Source organism: Halichoeres trimaculatus, unplaced genomic scaffold (genome assembly GCF_033239565.1).
Source record: "Halichoeres trimaculatus isolate MK-OKI-2021-1 unplaced genomic scaffold, fHalTri1.1 fHalTri1_scaffold_6, whole genome shotgun sequence".
Classification (NCBI taxonomy): domain Eukaryota; kingdom Metazoa; phylum Chordata; class Actinopteri; order Labriformes; family Labridae; genus Halichoeres; species Halichoeres trimaculatus.
Genome location: NW_027437184.1, coordinates 2639376 through 2658319, shown reverse-complemented (window position 1 = coordinate 2658319; position 18944 = coordinate 2639376). Strand labels below are relative to the sequence as shown.

At 38.8% G+C, this 18944-nt stretch overlaps 1 protein-coding gene across 5 annotated transcripts in view; it reads left to right on the top strand.

Moving 5' to 3' along the window:
* Window positions 1–1086: 1086 nt before the first annotated feature.
* The window catches only part of ncam1a (neural cell adhesion molecule 1a), a 481923-nt gene continuing 464065 nt past the window's right edge, over window positions 1087–18944 (top strand). Inside the window, exon 1 of one of the 5 annotated variants that reach the window (XM_074671801.1) lies at window positions 1087–1382. In XM_074671801.1, the coding sequence (XP_074527902.1) occupies window positions 1331–1382 (52 nt within the window). In that variant the 5' untranslated portion in view covers window positions 1087–1330. The remainder of the gene's footprint in view (window positions 1383–18944) is intronic. The other 4 variants (XM_074671802.1, XM_074671803.1, XM_074671804.1 and 1 more) reach the window with 4 other exon arrangements.

The following is an 18944-nucleotide window of genomic DNA, read 5'->3' as shown; positions in this document are numbered from 1 at the left end:
ACCATCGATTACAGTTTGTGTCTTACTGAGGGAGAGGAGACAACTTTCTGCTGTATCTAATGTCCTTAGTGGTCACATAGAGCTCATACAACCCCACTTCAAAAAAAATGGACTATCCCTTTAAGGTTAGTACTTAGCTTTTAGGACCAAAACAGACTGAATGTTGGTTTATGGAGAGTCAAACAAGTGCGAATGAATACTAATGTTACACAGTTATGTCTTATGTTGCTACAAATTAGCCACCTTTGCTAGCAGGCCAACCACACTATATTTACAGGGTCAACTTTGTGCTCAAAGCATCTTTTTTTAAAAACTAAGACCACAAAACCTGGTTATAAACTTGCTGTTGCTGAGCACTTACCTGTTTGCCATGGTTAGCTTGAATTTTGCTAGCTTACAACTGTTAAGCTAGCTGCAGTGTTAGCTTATCTTAATACGTCAAGTTGAGCTGAACAACTTCTGAAAACACAGACATGGAATTTTAAGATACAAAATAGATTATAGTCCATACATTTTTTTTTGGCTTTTTAATGTATTTATTAAGATTTTACCGTTTCCTTGAGTATGCTAAAAGTAAAACACTTCACAAATTAGCAGTGTTTAAAGACTGTTTCTAGAGGCTACTCAACAGCTTACCTCACTAAATGTGTTTTTAATAAATTATTTGTGAATAAACTATAATTTTACCCCATTTCTCCTAATTCAAACACCTTAATCTTTTTTTTTTTTAATAAATCAGGGTTTAAAGGTAAACTAAGTCAAATTTGAAGTACAAAAGGAAATTCCATGTAAAAAAAATGTTAACTTAGTGTGATTAATTTGTCTTAATTTCAGATTTATCATACTTTTTAATTAGTTTCCAAAGTGTATCAAGCCCCCTGCCTTCCTTAACCATGTTAGCTAGTTTGTTTTGTAAGCCCAGTAATCCGAATTACAGCCCCTGGTGACCATCTGCTGTCTACACTGTCAGCTCCGCGCACTACTTTGTTACTGCATTCACCTCAGCCCGCCCCCTCGGTGTGTGTGCTCTGTCTCTGCGTGTGTGTGTGAGTGTGTGTGTGTGTGAGTGAGTGTGTAGCCTATAGCCTACCGGGCGGAGTAATTCGTGTTGGTATCTATTCAGTGCATGTGTGTGCGCGAGTGCGTGCTACGGCTGCTGCTTGTCACTCATTGTGCCGCGAACACGGGTAGCGACAAGGACCAAAATCCGTCCGGTAGCAGTTGTTATCCCCGGGAAAAAGCTGATATCTGTTTATCCCTCCTCAGTTGAGACTCTTCGCTCTTTTAAAGTGCGTCTGCTCTTCAAGGAGAATATCTGTGACACATTACAATGCTTCAAATAAGGGACCTCATCTGGGGATTGCTATTCATTGGCTGCACAGGTAAGAGCGGACTTATCCATAATTCATATGAGGTTATGTGGAGATTAATTTCCAGACTGTGGTTGGTGCAAAATCAGCGAAACGCAGGCCGAGACGGGTTCTCTGTGGAGCAGCATCCTCTGGTCCCGCCAGCGGCATCCTCTCCACTGACTCCGGACTAGTGGCGTTAGGTTGGAGAGCTGGTGCTCTGCAGATTTCCTCATGTTTGTGCTAAAAGTTTCTGCGAGAAGTGAGAGTTTTACCTCCACAGAAGCAGAATTGCGCATGAAATAAGCCATGATTGTGGACATTTTCTGTGCAGTTTTAGGGAATTTTGTTCCGAGTTTGTCTGCCAGGAGTGGGTCGCCTCGGCGTGTTTCTGCATATGTTCGCGCAATATGCCACCAGATCCGCTTCCGTCCCCTTTGAGTTGAAGCAAACAGTATTTTTGTGTTAATTTGAGGTGATTTTGTAGCGACACGTGCTTCTGTATGACTTGTGAGTTCGTTTGTGTGGTGAAAGGTCGGTGGATGCTGGCAGAGATTATAGGGCTGGTGATGCAGGGACGCTGTCACGGTCCCCTTCACGCAGTGTACACTGTTTATTCCCACAGTTTCTGCTTCTAAGCTCCTGTTTCCCCAAACAAAACAGTATCGGTTAACCTTTTAACTTGACAGCATATGCTCACACGCATAAGCTCTCCTCGGGTTTATCACTTGTGCTGGGTCAGCCGTGACGCGCCGGGGATGGAGTGTGCACAGCGTCGCTCGCTCCACTCGTAAGGATGCTTTGTTTCGGTGCACTTAAAGCAGCTTTGAGGTCATTTTCTCCGATTTTGTGTCTCATGAGAACACGTTGAACTGTTTCCTCACTGGTTGGATTGGCGGTGTCCACCGTTCCCACCCTGGTCGTCATCGGATTTGGCACACAAACAACATCCCGCGCGTACGTGTCAGTGTGGGATTTTAGAGTTGAACACCAGTCTGATCATATAGGTTGCGAGCCTCTGACCTCCTTTGTGTTTTTTTTCTGCCTCAGCTGCTGTTTTTCTTTCTAATCGCGCCAATAAAACACTTGAGTTTCTAACTCCGGTGCGCTGTGCGTTTTTAGGCGCAAAATGGTGTTGACATTTGGTTGGTAATGTTTAATTTGGTTGGTAGGGGGTGAATTCGTCACCCATTGAGAAGGACTGAATAGTCTTTCAATGTATACAATAGACTCCAATCCAAGAGCTCCCATGGTTATAGCCTATAGAGCGGGAGGGGGACCCCATATTACCCATAAACCCCCACCCCCTCTACTCCTCACATCCTCCTTCCCTCCCTGCATCTGCCCCTTCTTTCTATACACTGCAACTGCGTGCAGTAAGTGGAGTTGTAAGGCCCCCAGGGGTCCCCAGAGAGAAGAGTAGTTTGATACTGTAATAATTCAATTCACTGTTTTCTGGAGACGAGGGTGACGAGTCTAAATGCAGGGTGTGTGTGTGTGTGTGTCCGACTGTGTGGGTCTGCAGTGTTCCTGTTTCTGTCTCTGTTTACTATGTTTGGCACCAGTCTAACTTTAGCTATAGGAAGAAATACGCCTGACTCATGGGCTTCAGGAACTTTGAGGGCAATATTGATAGCTGGCTTAAAATAACAACAAAACAGAACAAATAAAAACAAAACAACTTTGATGCAATGCTCCATATTCCTACACGTTGAATGCTTCAACCTTACACCTCACAATTTAACTGGGAAATTGAAATTCTGACCATTATCTGACATGTCAAAACAATAATAATATGAAAATAAATATATGAATTCATCAGTGCCCTCTAGTGGAGAATTATTAAATGTATGAGGGCAGTAATATTGATCTAGCAACATACCTTGTTAGTGTGCACATTCAGTTTTAAGCTACCTGACAGAGCCAGTATCAAACATGCACCTGTATGATTGGCTTCCTCCATCTACCTGTGAGCGGTTACAGAGAGCTGCTGTGCTGTTGAATTCATTTCTGACTGAAAGATAACATCTGTAGGCTCCGTTTATCCACTGATGTGTGTTCAAAGACAGTAACATGAGTAATTGAAATATTTGGGAGATGTAAAAAATTCCTAATCTGCCAAAAATGTCACAGACCCCCTGCAATACCTTCAAGGACCCCCAAGGGGCTGCAGACCGCCTGTCATATTTCCCAGAACTGAGTTTAAAGTTTCTAAAATGTGATCAAACACCACAATAAATAAGCATTTATGCTACTGATACTGCCTTTGTGGGAAGCTAAGTAAGGTTAGTGGTTGAGCCAAGCCTTGTGCATCTTACATAGACAGTTGATTACTCTTTCATGACTTAAAAAGTCTGTTTAGCCACGTTTCCACCAAGCAGTTCGATTTGGTTCAGTTCGGTACGGCATTGTGTGGTGTTTCTACTGACTAATCCCGGGACAGATCCCTAAATAACTGAGACAAACTGTCCCACTTTTTGGGACCCTTCCGTTAGGGTGCCAGACTAAACTGATCCAATCCCAGAAGGTGGAGCTAGAAACAGACTAGCTAGCAGACTGTTGATTGGTTGAAAGAACTGTCACTTACTATGCAACAGCTTACTTACTTACTATGCTGTATCCCTCCACACGGCACATAGTCAAAAGCTTGATTGCGCTTTGAAACAAAGATCCACATGTAAATCACAAAGATGAGGAATTGCTGGATGTCTTCCATTGTTGCTCTTTGGCCCTGCTTACACGACAACATTTTCATCTAAAAACGCAGTGAAAAAAATCTGCGTTTACACGGAAACGCTGAGGGACTGAAAACGCTATATTAAGCTTGCCAGGTCTGTAGGTGGTGCTATAACTGTCTTGTCCAGAAACAGCTTTTGGTAGATCTCCAACAGATGCCTGTTTTGTTGGAAGACAGTCACAGATTGAGCAGATTGAGCAGCACAAGCTCAACACGGTAGTTTGCGACAATCGATACTGTTTTCCTGTTGTATGCGCTCGCGCGAAGTGGAGTGTGACGTCAGCGTTTCCACTAAAATCACCGGCTTACTGTTTACATGGCAGCATTTCAGAAAAATCCCACTCTGGAGGCTGTTTTCAAAAGTTTGCGTTTAAGGTCGGCTGGAACACTGTTTCCGTGTAAACGCGAGGCTGAAACGTGACAAAATTTTGCGTTTCACCCTAAAACGGTCCCTTTGTTTCTGTGTCGCAGTTTTTCTTCTTTGTTTGATTTATTAGCGGGGTACACTGTGTCTAGTCGCTATGGAGTCCTGCTATGTAACTGATGGAGCTAGCGGCATCAGGCTTACACGCCGCCTACCAGAAGGAGGCACTGTTGGCTGTGGAAACGCAAACAGGATCAAGCTTAACCGATCCAACCTGGACCAAGCTGTACTGATCTAAACCGGACTGCTTGGTGGAAACAAAAGTAGCATCAGATTGGATGAGACTCCAGGGTTGCTATGGATACAAGTAGTTTGTTTACAGTGTCATATTTTCATAGTGTTCAACCATAGTGTTGATTGTTTGCAGTTGTCTATGGGAAGTATGCAAGTCCTGTAGCACCTTGGAGATAAATTGAGTTGGGTAACAAGACCTGGTTTTATTTTCGAGCCATTTCCAAATTTCACAGCTTCATGGAAAGTTACTTACATTTGTCTGGATTAAACCTCAGTGAGAATTCTGCTGTGCCAGAGGGTTAAAGTAAAGCACTAAGTAGTTATCATGAAGCTGCCAGGACAAATATTAACCAGTGTTATAGTTTATGGAGGTATTTCCTTTTCCATACGCTTCATGATCCTGACAAAACGCTCGGACGTCTCTGTGATGCAGCGCTCCTCCTATGGAAGGGGAAGTGAAAGAAACCAAGAGGGAGATAATTAGACAACTGTGCTTTAGCTGTGCCCCGTTTCACCAGGGGAAGGAATTCAAAGAAATTGATCACATTATTTGATAGGCCCGGGGTTTATTAAAAGGGTAATGACAGTATCACACAGTCTGAGGGCTGAGCCATTTAATTACACTTATTGATTTCCAGTTCCTGTTCTAGCGCCATGATAATTAAATTTTGAGGCTAGTAGCATATACAGGGGAATAAACCACTCCTCTCTCCAAGAAGTGATGGAGTAATGTCAAGATTAAAGGGAATATGATCAGAGGAGGAGGCACAGGCGGAGGTCCGTCTTATCTTGTTTGTAGCCAGATGAGCTGAATCTACTGTTTGATTCCTGCTCTGACATTTTGTTAATGACGTGATCAAGGAGATGCAAGGTTATTAATTCATGTGACTGAAAATGGCAAAAAGTGACAGAGACATAATCGAAGAAACAAAGATAGATGCAAAAACATTCAACATGGCTGAAAGCTTACAGATGGGTGGTGGAAACTTATAAGTTCAGAGTAACACTGATTTTAAAGTTAGCGGCCACCAATTATTATTAATTCAGCTAAATTTGATAAAGATGTTTCATGTATAGTTCCCAGTGAATATCAAATGGTGTAAACCCTTGATATGCTGACCCTCTCTATTGGCAGTGGTACATATAAAATCATGGGCCTATGGATGATGCTTGTAGACATTAGCCATACCGTTATAAAAGCAGATAAAAGCTAAAAACAAGCTAATTGGTACAGCAAGCGCAGGGCCGATTTGATTTATCGTTGAGCAGTTCGCTTTGGATGAAGGCGCTGCCTGGCTGACAAAGTAGTATATACGGAAGAGGATTAGGGCCATCTTTGATGGAGAAAATAATTTTGGGCAGGTCGAGACTGAAGAAAAAATTTCGAGATTAAAGTTGAAATGACAAGATAAAGGTTGAAATGATGAGAATAAAGCAGAAATAACAAGAATCAAGTGGAAAAACAATTTGAGATTAAAGTCAAGATGTCAAGATTCGAGTTGAAATAATGAGAATAAAGTTGAAAAACAGTTTTGAGATTTAAGTCGAAATGACAATAAAAATGTCAACATAACCTGCCCTGATGTTTGCTGGTTGTACACTGGGTACACTCAGCTCCTCAACAGCCACAGGTGGAACTTACAGTTGTATCAGCTGCCAGTAAAGAATCCTAAACGACCGTCTTCAGGATCCGTGAATGTTTTGAAAACTGGATTTCCTGTTCAGCAAAGGATAAAGAAAACAAAGAAAGAGTGGTCTTTTGATTTTCGTTTTAAAAATCAAAGCTGAAAGTTGAAATTCGTGCCTGGGTTGTGCACGCTTACTCACGGCTAAGCACAAACTGCGCCCCTTTTGGAGGAACCAGATACTTCAAACTAAAGCCTTATCAAGATCAGCAATCGCTTTATTAACTGAAGTAAGAAAACACAACATAATGCAGAGGACTGTTGAGGCAGGACAATCCAATTATCAAAGCATTCATGGATCCTGAAGACGGTCGTTTAGGCTCCTGTACCTGCTAGAGATGGGTACCTTTTACGTTTGAAATGATATGGATATTGTTTATTATCAAGGGGACGGGTGCATCAAGATAGATGTTGCACTAGAGATACTTATCCGTCATTTTGACCAATAGGGCCGTAAAAATTTCATCAAAACAATGATCCCTCAAGCAAAAAAAATCAATGATGAGACCTGTTGGATATGAATTATATAATTTAGCATGTCGTCACAAAAGCAACTCAAATACAACTTGTAATAAAAAAACATATCATGTATTAGGGATGGGTACCTTTCACATTAGAAACAACACCGTACCAATGCTAGATACCTGGCAATAGGTATCAGTACTCAACGGTGCGGATTTTCAATACTTTTTTGTGTTTATGTGGTAAAAAAAAAAATATATTTTTCATAAGAAAATCACAAGATTTTTCAATTTAACAAATGTTTTCTTCAGTATATAACCTTGCAATGCTATGTTATTGTCCAGTATGGAAAATCACCAACTCTTCCACAATGATGTACTTAGGTACCTAAACTTGGTACCTTTAGTTTTTATGTGAATCAGTAATTACTTTTGACTGAATTTAGTCGGTACCTAAAAAAGTACCTTATCCCTACCTGAACCAGCAGCTGCTACAACTGTCAGTAACACCTGTAGCTCTTGAGGAGCTGACTGTACTCGGGGTACTAGCAGTGTACTAGCGGTGAACATCAGGGCAGGTTATTTTGGCTTTTTTCTCATCATTTCGACTTTTTTCTTGTCGTTTTGACTCCAATCTTGACCTACCCAAAAATATTTTCTCTAGGAAAAATGTCTCTTATCTGCCTTCTTAGTTATCTTATGGGAATGGAAGAAATAATCAACTTACACAACTATCAAGATTTCTTGTTTTACCATTTTTAAATCACAGTATATTTTTTGCCCAAAAATCTTCTTTTTTTGCTCCTCAAATTTGAATCTTTACTTCTAGTCTTTTTTATAAGGTGGGCTGGAAAAAAAGTTACTGCTTTCCTCCAGCAGGGGGCAAAATGTGTGGGTTTTTCTTACACTATCTAAAACTGACACACATGTGATGAACATCTTTCAGGGAAAATATGGCTTAGATCAGAAAAACTGGAAATATTGAAGAATTGCATTTGGCACCAAAAACCATAAAGAATCAAATCAGGAAGAAAGCTTTTGATCCCAACCCCATCATTTTGTCTTGTCTTGTCTATTCTTGTCTTTTCCTGTCTTATCTTATCCTCTATGCGTCACTCTGATTGGTCAGAGGTGAAGGCGATGAATTGAACAAATCCAGAACCATTAAACAAGACAACACTGGGTGAGCTTCAGCGAGTTTGTAAATATTGACGTATTGAGTATCAATGAAACCCAGGATCATGCATCTCTCATCAACAGGACGGTATCAGCAAATACTGATGTTTAATCGGTACAGTGGTGCACTCCAGTCGATCATGGCGCTCTCTTCAGTAGGATTTTGGTCTTTTGATAGACTCTTGGCCCAGGATAGAGTCTGGATGTTGCTGGACTTCGAGAGGCTGCTCCTGGAATTAAATCCCCTCTGAAATCCCCTCTGATGGTATTAAAAACCTCTGTCCAGTGTTTGTTGTCTGACGGACTCATGTGTCTGTGATTCTGGACTTCCTCTGTCGTACTTCTTCATTTTACTTCTCTTCTTCTTTGTGTTCGCTGCTTTTGTCCTGACCACCTCTGCTGTGCACCTGCCAGTCCATTTTTATCCTTCTGTGTAACTCAAGATACCGAGCTCCAGAGAACAGCACATCTGTGTGTTTTCAATCTTAGAGCCAGTGAAGTGTAGAGTCTCCTGAATGATCCTCTCGATCTAAAACAATGTTGTTGTGCTCCGAGCGTAGCACACAGCTCCAAAAAAAGAAGAAGTTGAACTTTTCGAGGGAGAGAAAACACACAACTCCTAAATAGCTAACATATGGGACTTTAACTGCTGTGGTGAGTTCAAAGCCACTATGAAAATAATACGGGCTATTTTTGACTGAGGGGAACTGGAAAAAGAAGCCAAACAAGGGAAAATTATAAGGCGTTTTTAGTCTGCGCTCAGAATAAATCTGGCCTCTGCTGCTCGTCAGAACTTTGCTCTGCCGTCGTAACAGGATCAACGCTGGATTCAAAGCGACATGTACACACTTTGCACCAATTGATTACAGCTTATGTTGATGAAATTCTCATCAGCGCTGGAGCTGCTTGGATCACAGCTGTACCCCCTTTGGATTCAGCTCACAGGCTGCTGTAAAACCCTCTGCTGCGGTACAGTCACACTACAGCAATTTGTTGATTTGAGGAGTAAATTTGATACTGCTCCAGGAGTTTGCTCCAACAAGTGTGTTCCCCAAAATGTTGGACTTCCCAGGTCAACAAAAGAGGAGCATGGTTTTAACTGGAGCACACTTTTCTGACCCTGATACAGAGGTTGCGTTAACGATTAAGCGCTGTCTTTAATGGGATATTTTGAGAAATGATGGAAAATTCTGAAGGTTGTTCGTCATTTTGATGGATTAGAAAACCCAAGACTGATCCAGTCTGTCACTTTCACTGTGACACAACCATTCATTGATCACATACAGCGCCTACAGTCCACCTCCTGTCCAGTTGGTGGCGAGCGTGCAGAATTAATTAGGTAATGTGTTGTCTTCATGTTGTTGTCAGAGGTTGTTGATGACAGCACCTGTTTGTCTGAGTTAAAACTTTTCTCCTGGGGTGCGTGGACTTAAAGTGGATGCTTGTTTTGGCGTAATCGAGGCCATCAAGTGAGAGTGCGGCAGAGGAGATCAGCGTCATTTTGGGGGTTTTGCTTCAGTTTTGATTTAATGGAAGCTGAAGCCTCGTGATGCAGCTTCAGTCAGTGTTTTAAAGTTTGGAATAAACAGCCGGCATGACTCTTAGAAAGACGGGTTTCCTTATCCTGCCACCCTATTGAGTCGATGCGTTGGGGCACATTGATGAACCACTACAGCTCTGAGCCGGCATCTCTTGTACATCGGGACCGCATCCTCCAGGATTTCCTCCCAGTGAAGCTGGTTCTAGCAGGATCAGGAAACCCGTCTTTCTAAGAGTCATGCCAACTGTTTATTACTTTCCAGACTTTAAAACACTACCTGAAGCAGCATAACGGGGCTTCAGCCTCCACAAAATTGAAACTAAAGCAAGAATCGGCCGTATGAGGAAAAAGACATATCACATGATGCCGCTCTTCTGCTTGATGACCCCCTCTCATTACGCCAAAACAAGCATCCACTTTAAGTCCACACACCCCAGGAGAAAAGTTTAAGCTCAGGCAAACAGGAATACTAAAAAAAAAAGATGGCAAAAAAAAACTTGACTTAAAACTTATCTTGAAAACAGTTCTGAGTTTTTTTCAGTTAAATTAAAAGAAAGTCTGTTTTTGCTGTGAGAAAGATTTTTTTCCTTTACAAAGCTCAATTTTTAAATCACTATTTTCTCTTTCTGCTCAATAGGCATTATTGAAGGGTACCGACCCGATTCTGTCAATAGTACTGGGTACTGATTCACAAAAAGTTATAGGTACCATGTTTAGGTACCTGAACGCATCTTTGTGACTGTGAGAGAGTGGAAGAGTAGGGTATTGTCCATGCTGGGCATAAACTCACCATTGCAAGGTTATATATTGAAGGATAAATATGTTAAATTGAAAAAAAAAACATTTTTTTCAAACAAACTGATATTTTTTACCACTTAAACACAAGAAAGTACTGAAAATTGTTACTGTCGAGTACCGATACTGATTGCCAGGTACCAGGCATTCGTTTCTAATGTGAAAGGTACCCATCCCTAATACACAATATATTTTCCCTGCATAATTTATTACAAGTTGTATTTGAGTTGCTTTAGTGATGAAATACTCAAATATAAAATTAGTATCTAACAGGTCTCATTGATTTTTTTAATTGAGGGATCATTGTTTTGATGGAATTTTTACAACCCTGTCTGTCAAAATGACGGATAAGTAAAATATCTAGCCTTAAAAAAAAAAAAAAAAAAGCTTATGAACAATAAACACTATTAAAACTTTGATTTAAACTTGCGTACTGTTTCCATTCTCTGATCTTTCAAAATCATAAAAACTTTAAGTTTGAGTCTCCATTTGACTCCAAAACTGAGCTGAGGAAGCACAAAAAGTTATAATTATGGACCTGTCATCGTGTCATTGGCCGCGTTGAGCAGATTTGTGGAATAATGTCATGCAAAGGTCAGAAAATTCTTTGACATGAGAATGAAATGTTCTTCAGGCAGTGTGCTTTGATGAATTATCCATAAATTCATGTCATCTGACGGCGCCTCTTCATAGGGAATCAGAAAGCTCAGATATTTCTCACAGATGGGTTCAAACCACTGGGCTGGCTGTTATATTTCTCCTCTGCTGACTGTTAGATGAGGATGGCCCGTCTTTGCATATTAATAAGTGCATGAATAGGGACCATGAGTGATTTGCATTGTGTGAGCTGTGATGGCGTCCTATAGGGAATTCAATGTAGTGTGAAAAAAAATATGCAGAATGGGGCCTCACCCCTCCCCCTTCATCTACACCCCCAACCCTTCATTTGGGCTTTTTCTCTTTGTCAGCACAACATTACTAAGCAGAATGTAATACAGCATCAACAGTGTTCGACTGGAACAAACAACAGAAACTGTGATGGTTTTTCTTTGCTTTAAAGTTCCTGGAACCTTAAATGCCCTAAAAGGAGTTTACAGGTGATTTTTAAAAAGTCTCTTTTAAACTTTTGCCTGTTCAATAATCTATGATTTGAGATGAGATTATCAGCATTGTTGTTTCTTAATGCTGTTTTTCAATGCTTAATCCCAACCCATGATCAGGTCAGACACGTGGTCTGCATCCTTTACTTTCAAAGGACACATTTATTCTCAGATCAGCTGGATTAAAGTCATTCAGAAGCCACAAAATCTTCTTCATCTTCAAAATCAAGACTATAAAATGAATAAAATTCTATACAAAGTTAAATCCAGAGAATAATTATATAGCCAAATTTTTTGAAACTTGTGAAATTGTACATGTGATGCTTTTTTCTGAACAAAGTTGCAAAAATTAAAAAGAAAGATATTTCAGAAATTTGCAAGTTTAAAAAAATTTTGGAATAAAGAAAAAATTAAAAACATTTTGAATTCTAACAAACTTGCAAAAAATTTGAAAATTATAAAAATCAGAAAAAATCAAACTTTTTTAAATTTTAAAAATTGAAAAAAATTGGAAATTTCAATTTTCTTTTAACAAAGTTGCAAAAATTGAAAAAAATATAATGCAGAAATTTGCAAGTTAAAAATAAAAAATTGGAATAAAAAAAATTGAAAATAAATAAATAAAAAAATGTTCTGAATTCTGATAAATCTCCAAAAAAAATTAATTTAAATTTTGAAAAAAAAATCTTTTTTTACATTTTAAATGTTGATAGAAATATAGAAATTTTTAAAAAATAAAAAAATGTTAAAAAGAGAAAAGAAATTAAAACAAATTCAAAATTTGAAAAAGAATAAAAATAGAAATTTCAAAAATTTTAAAAAATGTAAAAAAGAGAAAAGAAATTCAAAAAAATTGCAAAATATCAATTAATTGGTATAGATAAGTAAATGAATAAATAAATAAATAAAAATAATTTGCAGACCCTTCGGTCAGACCTTTTTCCTTTATTTGGTCTTTCTTATATTTCATGGACATAAACTCATACCCGGGATATGCTTAATTCATTTCTCTGTTTCCCCTGAACCAAACTCCCAGAAAGCTTGTTCAGTTACCCAGTGTGCAGGTGGCCTCCCCTGGTTGAATTGCATCAGCTCTTCCACCAAATCACTCTCCAGTGCTCCTGGAAAGAGGCTCAGGCTCCTCTGCAGGGTGAAGGGTATCAGCCTCTAATGGATTCAGATAAAGTGTGCCTGAAAACACGTTCAGCAGGTAAAACATGTGTGGGAGGGGCTCTGATTTAAAACGCTCTTTGAAGCTGCTCCTGCCTCAGGACTAACAGCCCACAGCACACAGAGAGTAAGGCAGCGGATGGTGGACGGTGTGTTGTTTGCGGTGACACAGAGCATCTTCGACACAGTCCTCTGGCCTCACCTCAGCAGGTCCCCCACATCAGCGCTGATGATCTGTGCTGCTTTGGCATGCTGCTTCCTGCAGAGCTGTGTTTAAGTGAGCCTGCCAAGAGTGGCGAGGGAGGGAGCCCAAGGTGACGACGGACTGCTTCACTGCGTAACACAATCTCAGCGTGACGCCTCTGTCCTCCTTCACCGCCTGGAGAACTACAAGCAGCGGTTTTATTTGGAATAGATACTGTTTGTATCGATGTTCCACTTTTCTTTATTGTCAGCAGGAGGTCCCAGGTTATTTATAGTCTGTCTATTCTAACTTACTTCCCCCAGGACTGGCACTGGTGAGCAGATGTTATTTTTAACGGTGAAAGTCAAAGACACTCAGGAGTTTTCTGGAGACAAAACGGAGTTGAAAAGAGGAGTTTTTGTTTTCTGATACTTTGGAGCGCACAAATAAAACAGGTTTCAGATCAGACGTACCCTCTGTTAGTGCCTTCATCTGGGTTCATAGATAAACTTTGGCATGGACTGATCTTAAATACTCTTGGTGCAGCATCACTAAGTATCTCAGTGGAGGGAAGTGTGAGATTAAAGTGTGATAAGTGCAGTTTTCTGTTGGATGGGGATGTACAGTGTGTTGTAAAGGACTCAAGGCCAACACATACAAACTGCATATTTCACACATCAAAGCTCTCATTGTCTGCAGTGGGAGCCCACACACAGGCAGCCAGCACCTCCTCACTGAACCAGCTTTCTTTCACATCACATCTACTTCCTGGTTTGCTCTGTACTGTCTTTCATAAACTCTGAACACTACTTTTTCCCACCGCTCCACACTTCCTCCTCCTCCTCTCCTGCCAGTCCAGCGTGTGCTGCAGGCATCACACCACACCGGTGTTGGAGAAGTCAGTGAAGGTTTTGAACCCGTGTCCTTCCTGCTGCCTCACCTGCAGGTATCCCAGTCCGTCTTTGTCTGGACTTTACACACGCCAGCTCCACATGTGAACTTCATTTCAGGCACCCGTCCAAAGTAGTATAAACAGAGGAGCTGGAGTGTCCGCTGTCTGGCCTGGAGTCTATTTCTGAGTCTGTTTTTGACATGTTATGGCTGCTGGAAGAAAGAAGGCTCTGATATGAACTTATAAAGTCATTTTTAGACCAAATACCTCCACGTTCATAAATCAAGCTGGAGCAGAGTATCTTATCATTTATCAGAGCCTTTTCCACTCTCAAACATTCGTTTTTTGTCTCACAGTCTGACACGTTTTATTCATTTCAGTTCATGTTTACATCCACAGGTCTGTTTATACTCAAGAAGAGGGGACATGTGACAGAATAACTTAAATATGGACATCAAATCATTTTTTTTATACGTGGAGAGCAAGGGCGTCCATTTTTTTTAAAGAGGGAGAAGTTTAACTTGGTGTAAAATGACCAGGAGCCAGCAGCTGATACAGACATGTTTATTAACTTTAATATGCTCCAAGGAAAATGTTTTCCATCAGGGGGCGATATGGGTTAAATGTGTCAGTATTTTTTCAAGGCAGGATCAGGATCAGGATTTTATCAGTATTTCTTATTATATTCAGACTATTTTGATATGCAAACTTTACCACTGGGGCTTGGACGATACACTTCTCTCCTGATTCGATTCTTCCATCATTTTTGGGGTGCTGATTTCATTTAAATCTTTATTCTATGATTATCTATTTTTCCACAATTTTTATTTTATTTATTTATTTATTTGTTCTATTTTTAATTTCATTTAATTTAATTCAGTTTAATTTAATTTAATTTAATTTTACTTTATCTTATTTTATTTTTATTTTTATTTTTTAACACCAGACCATAGAAAGAGTTCAATAATGTTAATGATGTCTACAGATGAAATCAGGAGCCATATGTGAATCAGTTTTTGGGATTGATTCAAGGTTCTGACATCTCAACATTTTTTCCAACTCAGCTGACAAAAAAAGACTAAAATGATGGACTTTAATGCCAAAAAAACACCCCAAAGAAAGTTTTTTTTAACAAAAATTCTCGATTTAAATTTATTAAACAAAAAAATCCCAATACTACCAATATATATTTATATTTTTTCCTCCCACCTCCAAATATTTCTGATCATGCATTGTACACAGCCTAGATGCAATATTTTAGCATTTTCTGCTTCATTTCATAACTTCAATCTCGTCTTGTGTCCTCTGATGTGTTTTTTGAACTCTTACATTTTCACATTATGATAAAAACATTCGTTCAAAGACGTCAGCTGTAAGAGTTGCTGAGTTTCTGCACAGAGTTTTAACTCTTTAAAAGTAGCATCTGTTGAGATAGACCAATATGTTTTTTTCAGGGCTGATACTGATACCGATTATTAGTATTCAAGGAGGCCCATTACTAGACATGCACTGATCAAGAAGTGCCAATTTCCTTAATTTTGGGGGGTCAGCAATTGGCTGATCGAAAACTGATCTTATATTTCTCCAGGAAGGTCTGACAGCCAGCGATTGTTACTTTTTGCTCTGAGACCTAAAACTCAGGACTCTTTATTGGTTGTTTAAGTTGAAACATAAAGTTTTTATTGTTTCAAAGGTATTGTTCAATGATTTCCAACAAAGTAAGACTGGGACATTGATGGTATATGCTGTCAGTTATAAAAAATAAAAAATAAAAATTGGTATCGGCAGGTCGGGCTCCTTAAAGATAGGCCAGAAAATTGTGATCAAATCATCCCTACTGAAAACTGATATTATTGAAAATACTGGTGTCACAACTTTGACCACTACAAACTCTGATACTGAACTTTGTTTAAAGCCTTTAAGCATATGTTTATTAAACAGCTCCCAGGCTCAGCAGCTGTCTTATAAAGTTAAAGGAACACTTAAAAAGAAATAGCTCCCTAAAGTTTTCCATAGTATCCAATGCCGATATGCTTCAAAATGCTGATTATCGGCCTGGCCCATTATTGGTCGATCCCTAGTCTGTACCGTCTGTATGTAGTTCTGTGAGACATTAATTTACTAGATTTATGCCAGATGTTGGGTTTTTGGTCATCGTCAGCAGCCCATCAGCCTCACATGTGACCAGCAGGCTTGTTTTAATCTGCATCAGTTGCTGACTTGCTTAATTGTCACTTCAGCTCTTACGTGGTTTGTTGAACTGACTGTGATGGCGAGCGCCGTTTCTGTCGTATTTTCCTTGTTTCCCTCCTTTCCTCGTGCTGCAGCTTAGGGACTCATTGAAGTGAAGGGAAGACAGTCTGAGGCAGTTTGTTCCTGGTTTTCAGCAGCCTCTACGCTATCACACCTGCTGTATTTGTCTTCAATTCGAGGAGGATTTTCAGCCCTGAAATCCTGCTTTTCCAACCACCTGGAGCAGCAACTCATTTTCGTGTACACCTGGTGTCTACAGGGATAATTGTTGCTCATTTCGGATGCATGCAGTGATGTGATGTTTCTCCTTCCTGGTTCTCTGTGTTGGTGTCTCACTTTTTGAAATAGCTTCGTCTCTGAACAGTTTCGTTCTGTTTGATCATTTCATTGTGTTTCTTTTTTATCATAACGTATCTTTATTACCTTTTGTCTTATTTTTAGTTTTCCTTCTGTTTAAAGCTTTGATATTTACATAAACCTGAGGTGACACACAGTGCTCACCAGGTTATCACTCATTAAGCTCTGCTTTTCTTGCTCTGCTTACTTTAGGTAGAAGTGGGATTAGTCTGAGCGACAAATTTGTGAGTGCACCCCGTCTGATGAAGTGCTAGCTTGTGTTGATGCACGCTATTTAAATTCAAGACACAAGGCGCACATGCTGCTTACCGACCTGAATAGACAGCATGTGTAGCAGACAAACAGAAAGCGACATGAATGCCAACTGCACGGCAAACGATGGAGACGTTTGAGAAGAGCAGACGTTCTCCTGTCTTTGGAGGAAACTTTTTAAAGTAGCAACTTTTAGAAAAAACAGTAAACTTTTGGCTGGATACCCAGTAGACCCAAACTTTCGATTTTGTGAATATGACCAAGGGCTGTTTTTTCTCACTGACTTGTTAAGTAACCATAAAGAAACATATAGATATTCTGGAAAAAAAACAGTCACTAAATGTGGTCAAACATCCTTGTGTCATCAGTACAAACTAATGAAACCAAAGCTCACCTGTCCCTCTTGGTCTCTGATCCCAGATGATCAGTGGTCAGTCTTCTGCAGTGGTACAGCAAACTCTGCTTCTGACCAGGGAACATATTCTCCATTCGGGGGCGATATGGAGAAAATGGGTTAGGATGTTTTTAAGGCAGGATCAGGATTCTATCAGGATTGTTTTTTTTTTAAATTTTCAAATGATTTTTATGTGCGAACATTTTAGCCTCAAGTTTCTCTTATCCTGCAAACAACATGACTTTAATGCAACAGACTTTAAATTTCCTGCTCTGTTTTCTAGTTTTAATCCAGCCCAGGGGTCTGCAACCTTTACTGTTAAAAGTGACATTTTTTCCCCTCTTCCACCAAAGAAATGTGGTCTGGAGCTGCAAAAAATAACTCAGCTTGTGAAGTTTTACTAGTTTTATTCATCGTCTTTTTTTTTTTAATGTCATAAGAAAGGAAACCCCAACAGATGTGCACTGTGTAGGCCTACTTTGACAGAGATTTAACATCAAAAAATGTAATTTATTTTTCTATTTATTTATTTTTTTTATTATTATCTTTCATTATTATCTTTTTATTATAATAATAATAATAATAATAATAATAATAATAATAATAATAATAATAATAATAATAATAATAATAATAATTATTATTATTATTATTATTATTATTATTATTGTTATTTACTATAATAATAATAATAATAAATTATTATTATTATATTTTTTTACTATAATAATAATAATAATAATTATTATTATTATTATAATTAAAATAATAATAATAACAACAACAACAATAATAATAATAATAATAATAATAATAATAATTATTATTATTATTATTATTATTATTATTATTATTATTATTATACTTATTTATTTTTAATTATTATTATTATTACTATTTATTTTGTATTTTTATTTGAGTCCTTTCCATATTTGTGTAAAACAAAAAAAATAAAAACTAGAGCCTTAATATATATATAAAAAACTACAAAGTGACTGGTTGGCAGCTTCATAAAAAAATAACATAAATTAGGAATATTTGTAACTAAGTAGAGTCAAAGACTAGTTTCAAAATCAGTCACCTTTGTTTCTCCTTAATTTGGTACGTTTCAGAAAACGTTTTGTGCTTGTTCTGAAAATATCTTGTAACTTCACATTTTTTCGTTGTTTGCTAATTTCTCGCCACATGTATGCATATGTTAGTCGGAAAGTTATTCAAACGTTTTTTTCTAAATGAGATGACAAAAAGGTGTCACCTTGAACTCCAAGATAACTGTACAACAGAAAAATCAAAAAACAATGATACCAACTTTCGGTTCAATATTAATCAATACTGTGGTGATGAAATTGATACTTAAGTTTCAGTTTCTCTTTTCTGCATGTGCCCCTCTCAATCGCTTATGTGCTCATATCTATCTATCTATCTATCTATCTATCTATCTATCTATCTATCTATCTATCTATCTATCTATCTATCTATCTAGATTGACCCCTGATCCAGCCTTTTGTTCTGTTTAATGTTTCCTTGAACTGTGAATGTTCATGAAGCTTATTGTTCATCGTTGTGAATAGATTCATTAAAACTCGTCAGCTGTAAGGGTTCTTGAGTGTCTGCAGAATTAACAGAGCTTTAGCTTTACACAAAAAGCCTACGAATAGTCTGTTGTTCACTATGAGGGGAGTTAAAATTTAGCTTGTCAGATCGTTCTGGTCTGACTTTGCCCCAAAGTTTATTTTCTTGCATAGTGGGTAAGTCGTGTCCCATGAACAGGATCTGTGATAACAGCATGCACACTCCGATAAGAGGTATTGATGATAAGCTAGTGTTACCTCACACATCTGTTGGGATCTCACATGCACGCCATTAAACGGGTTTCCCCCTGAGTGAGAAATCTGCCAAATGGACCTGAGCCAGTCTGTACTGCAAAGCTGAGCTAATGCT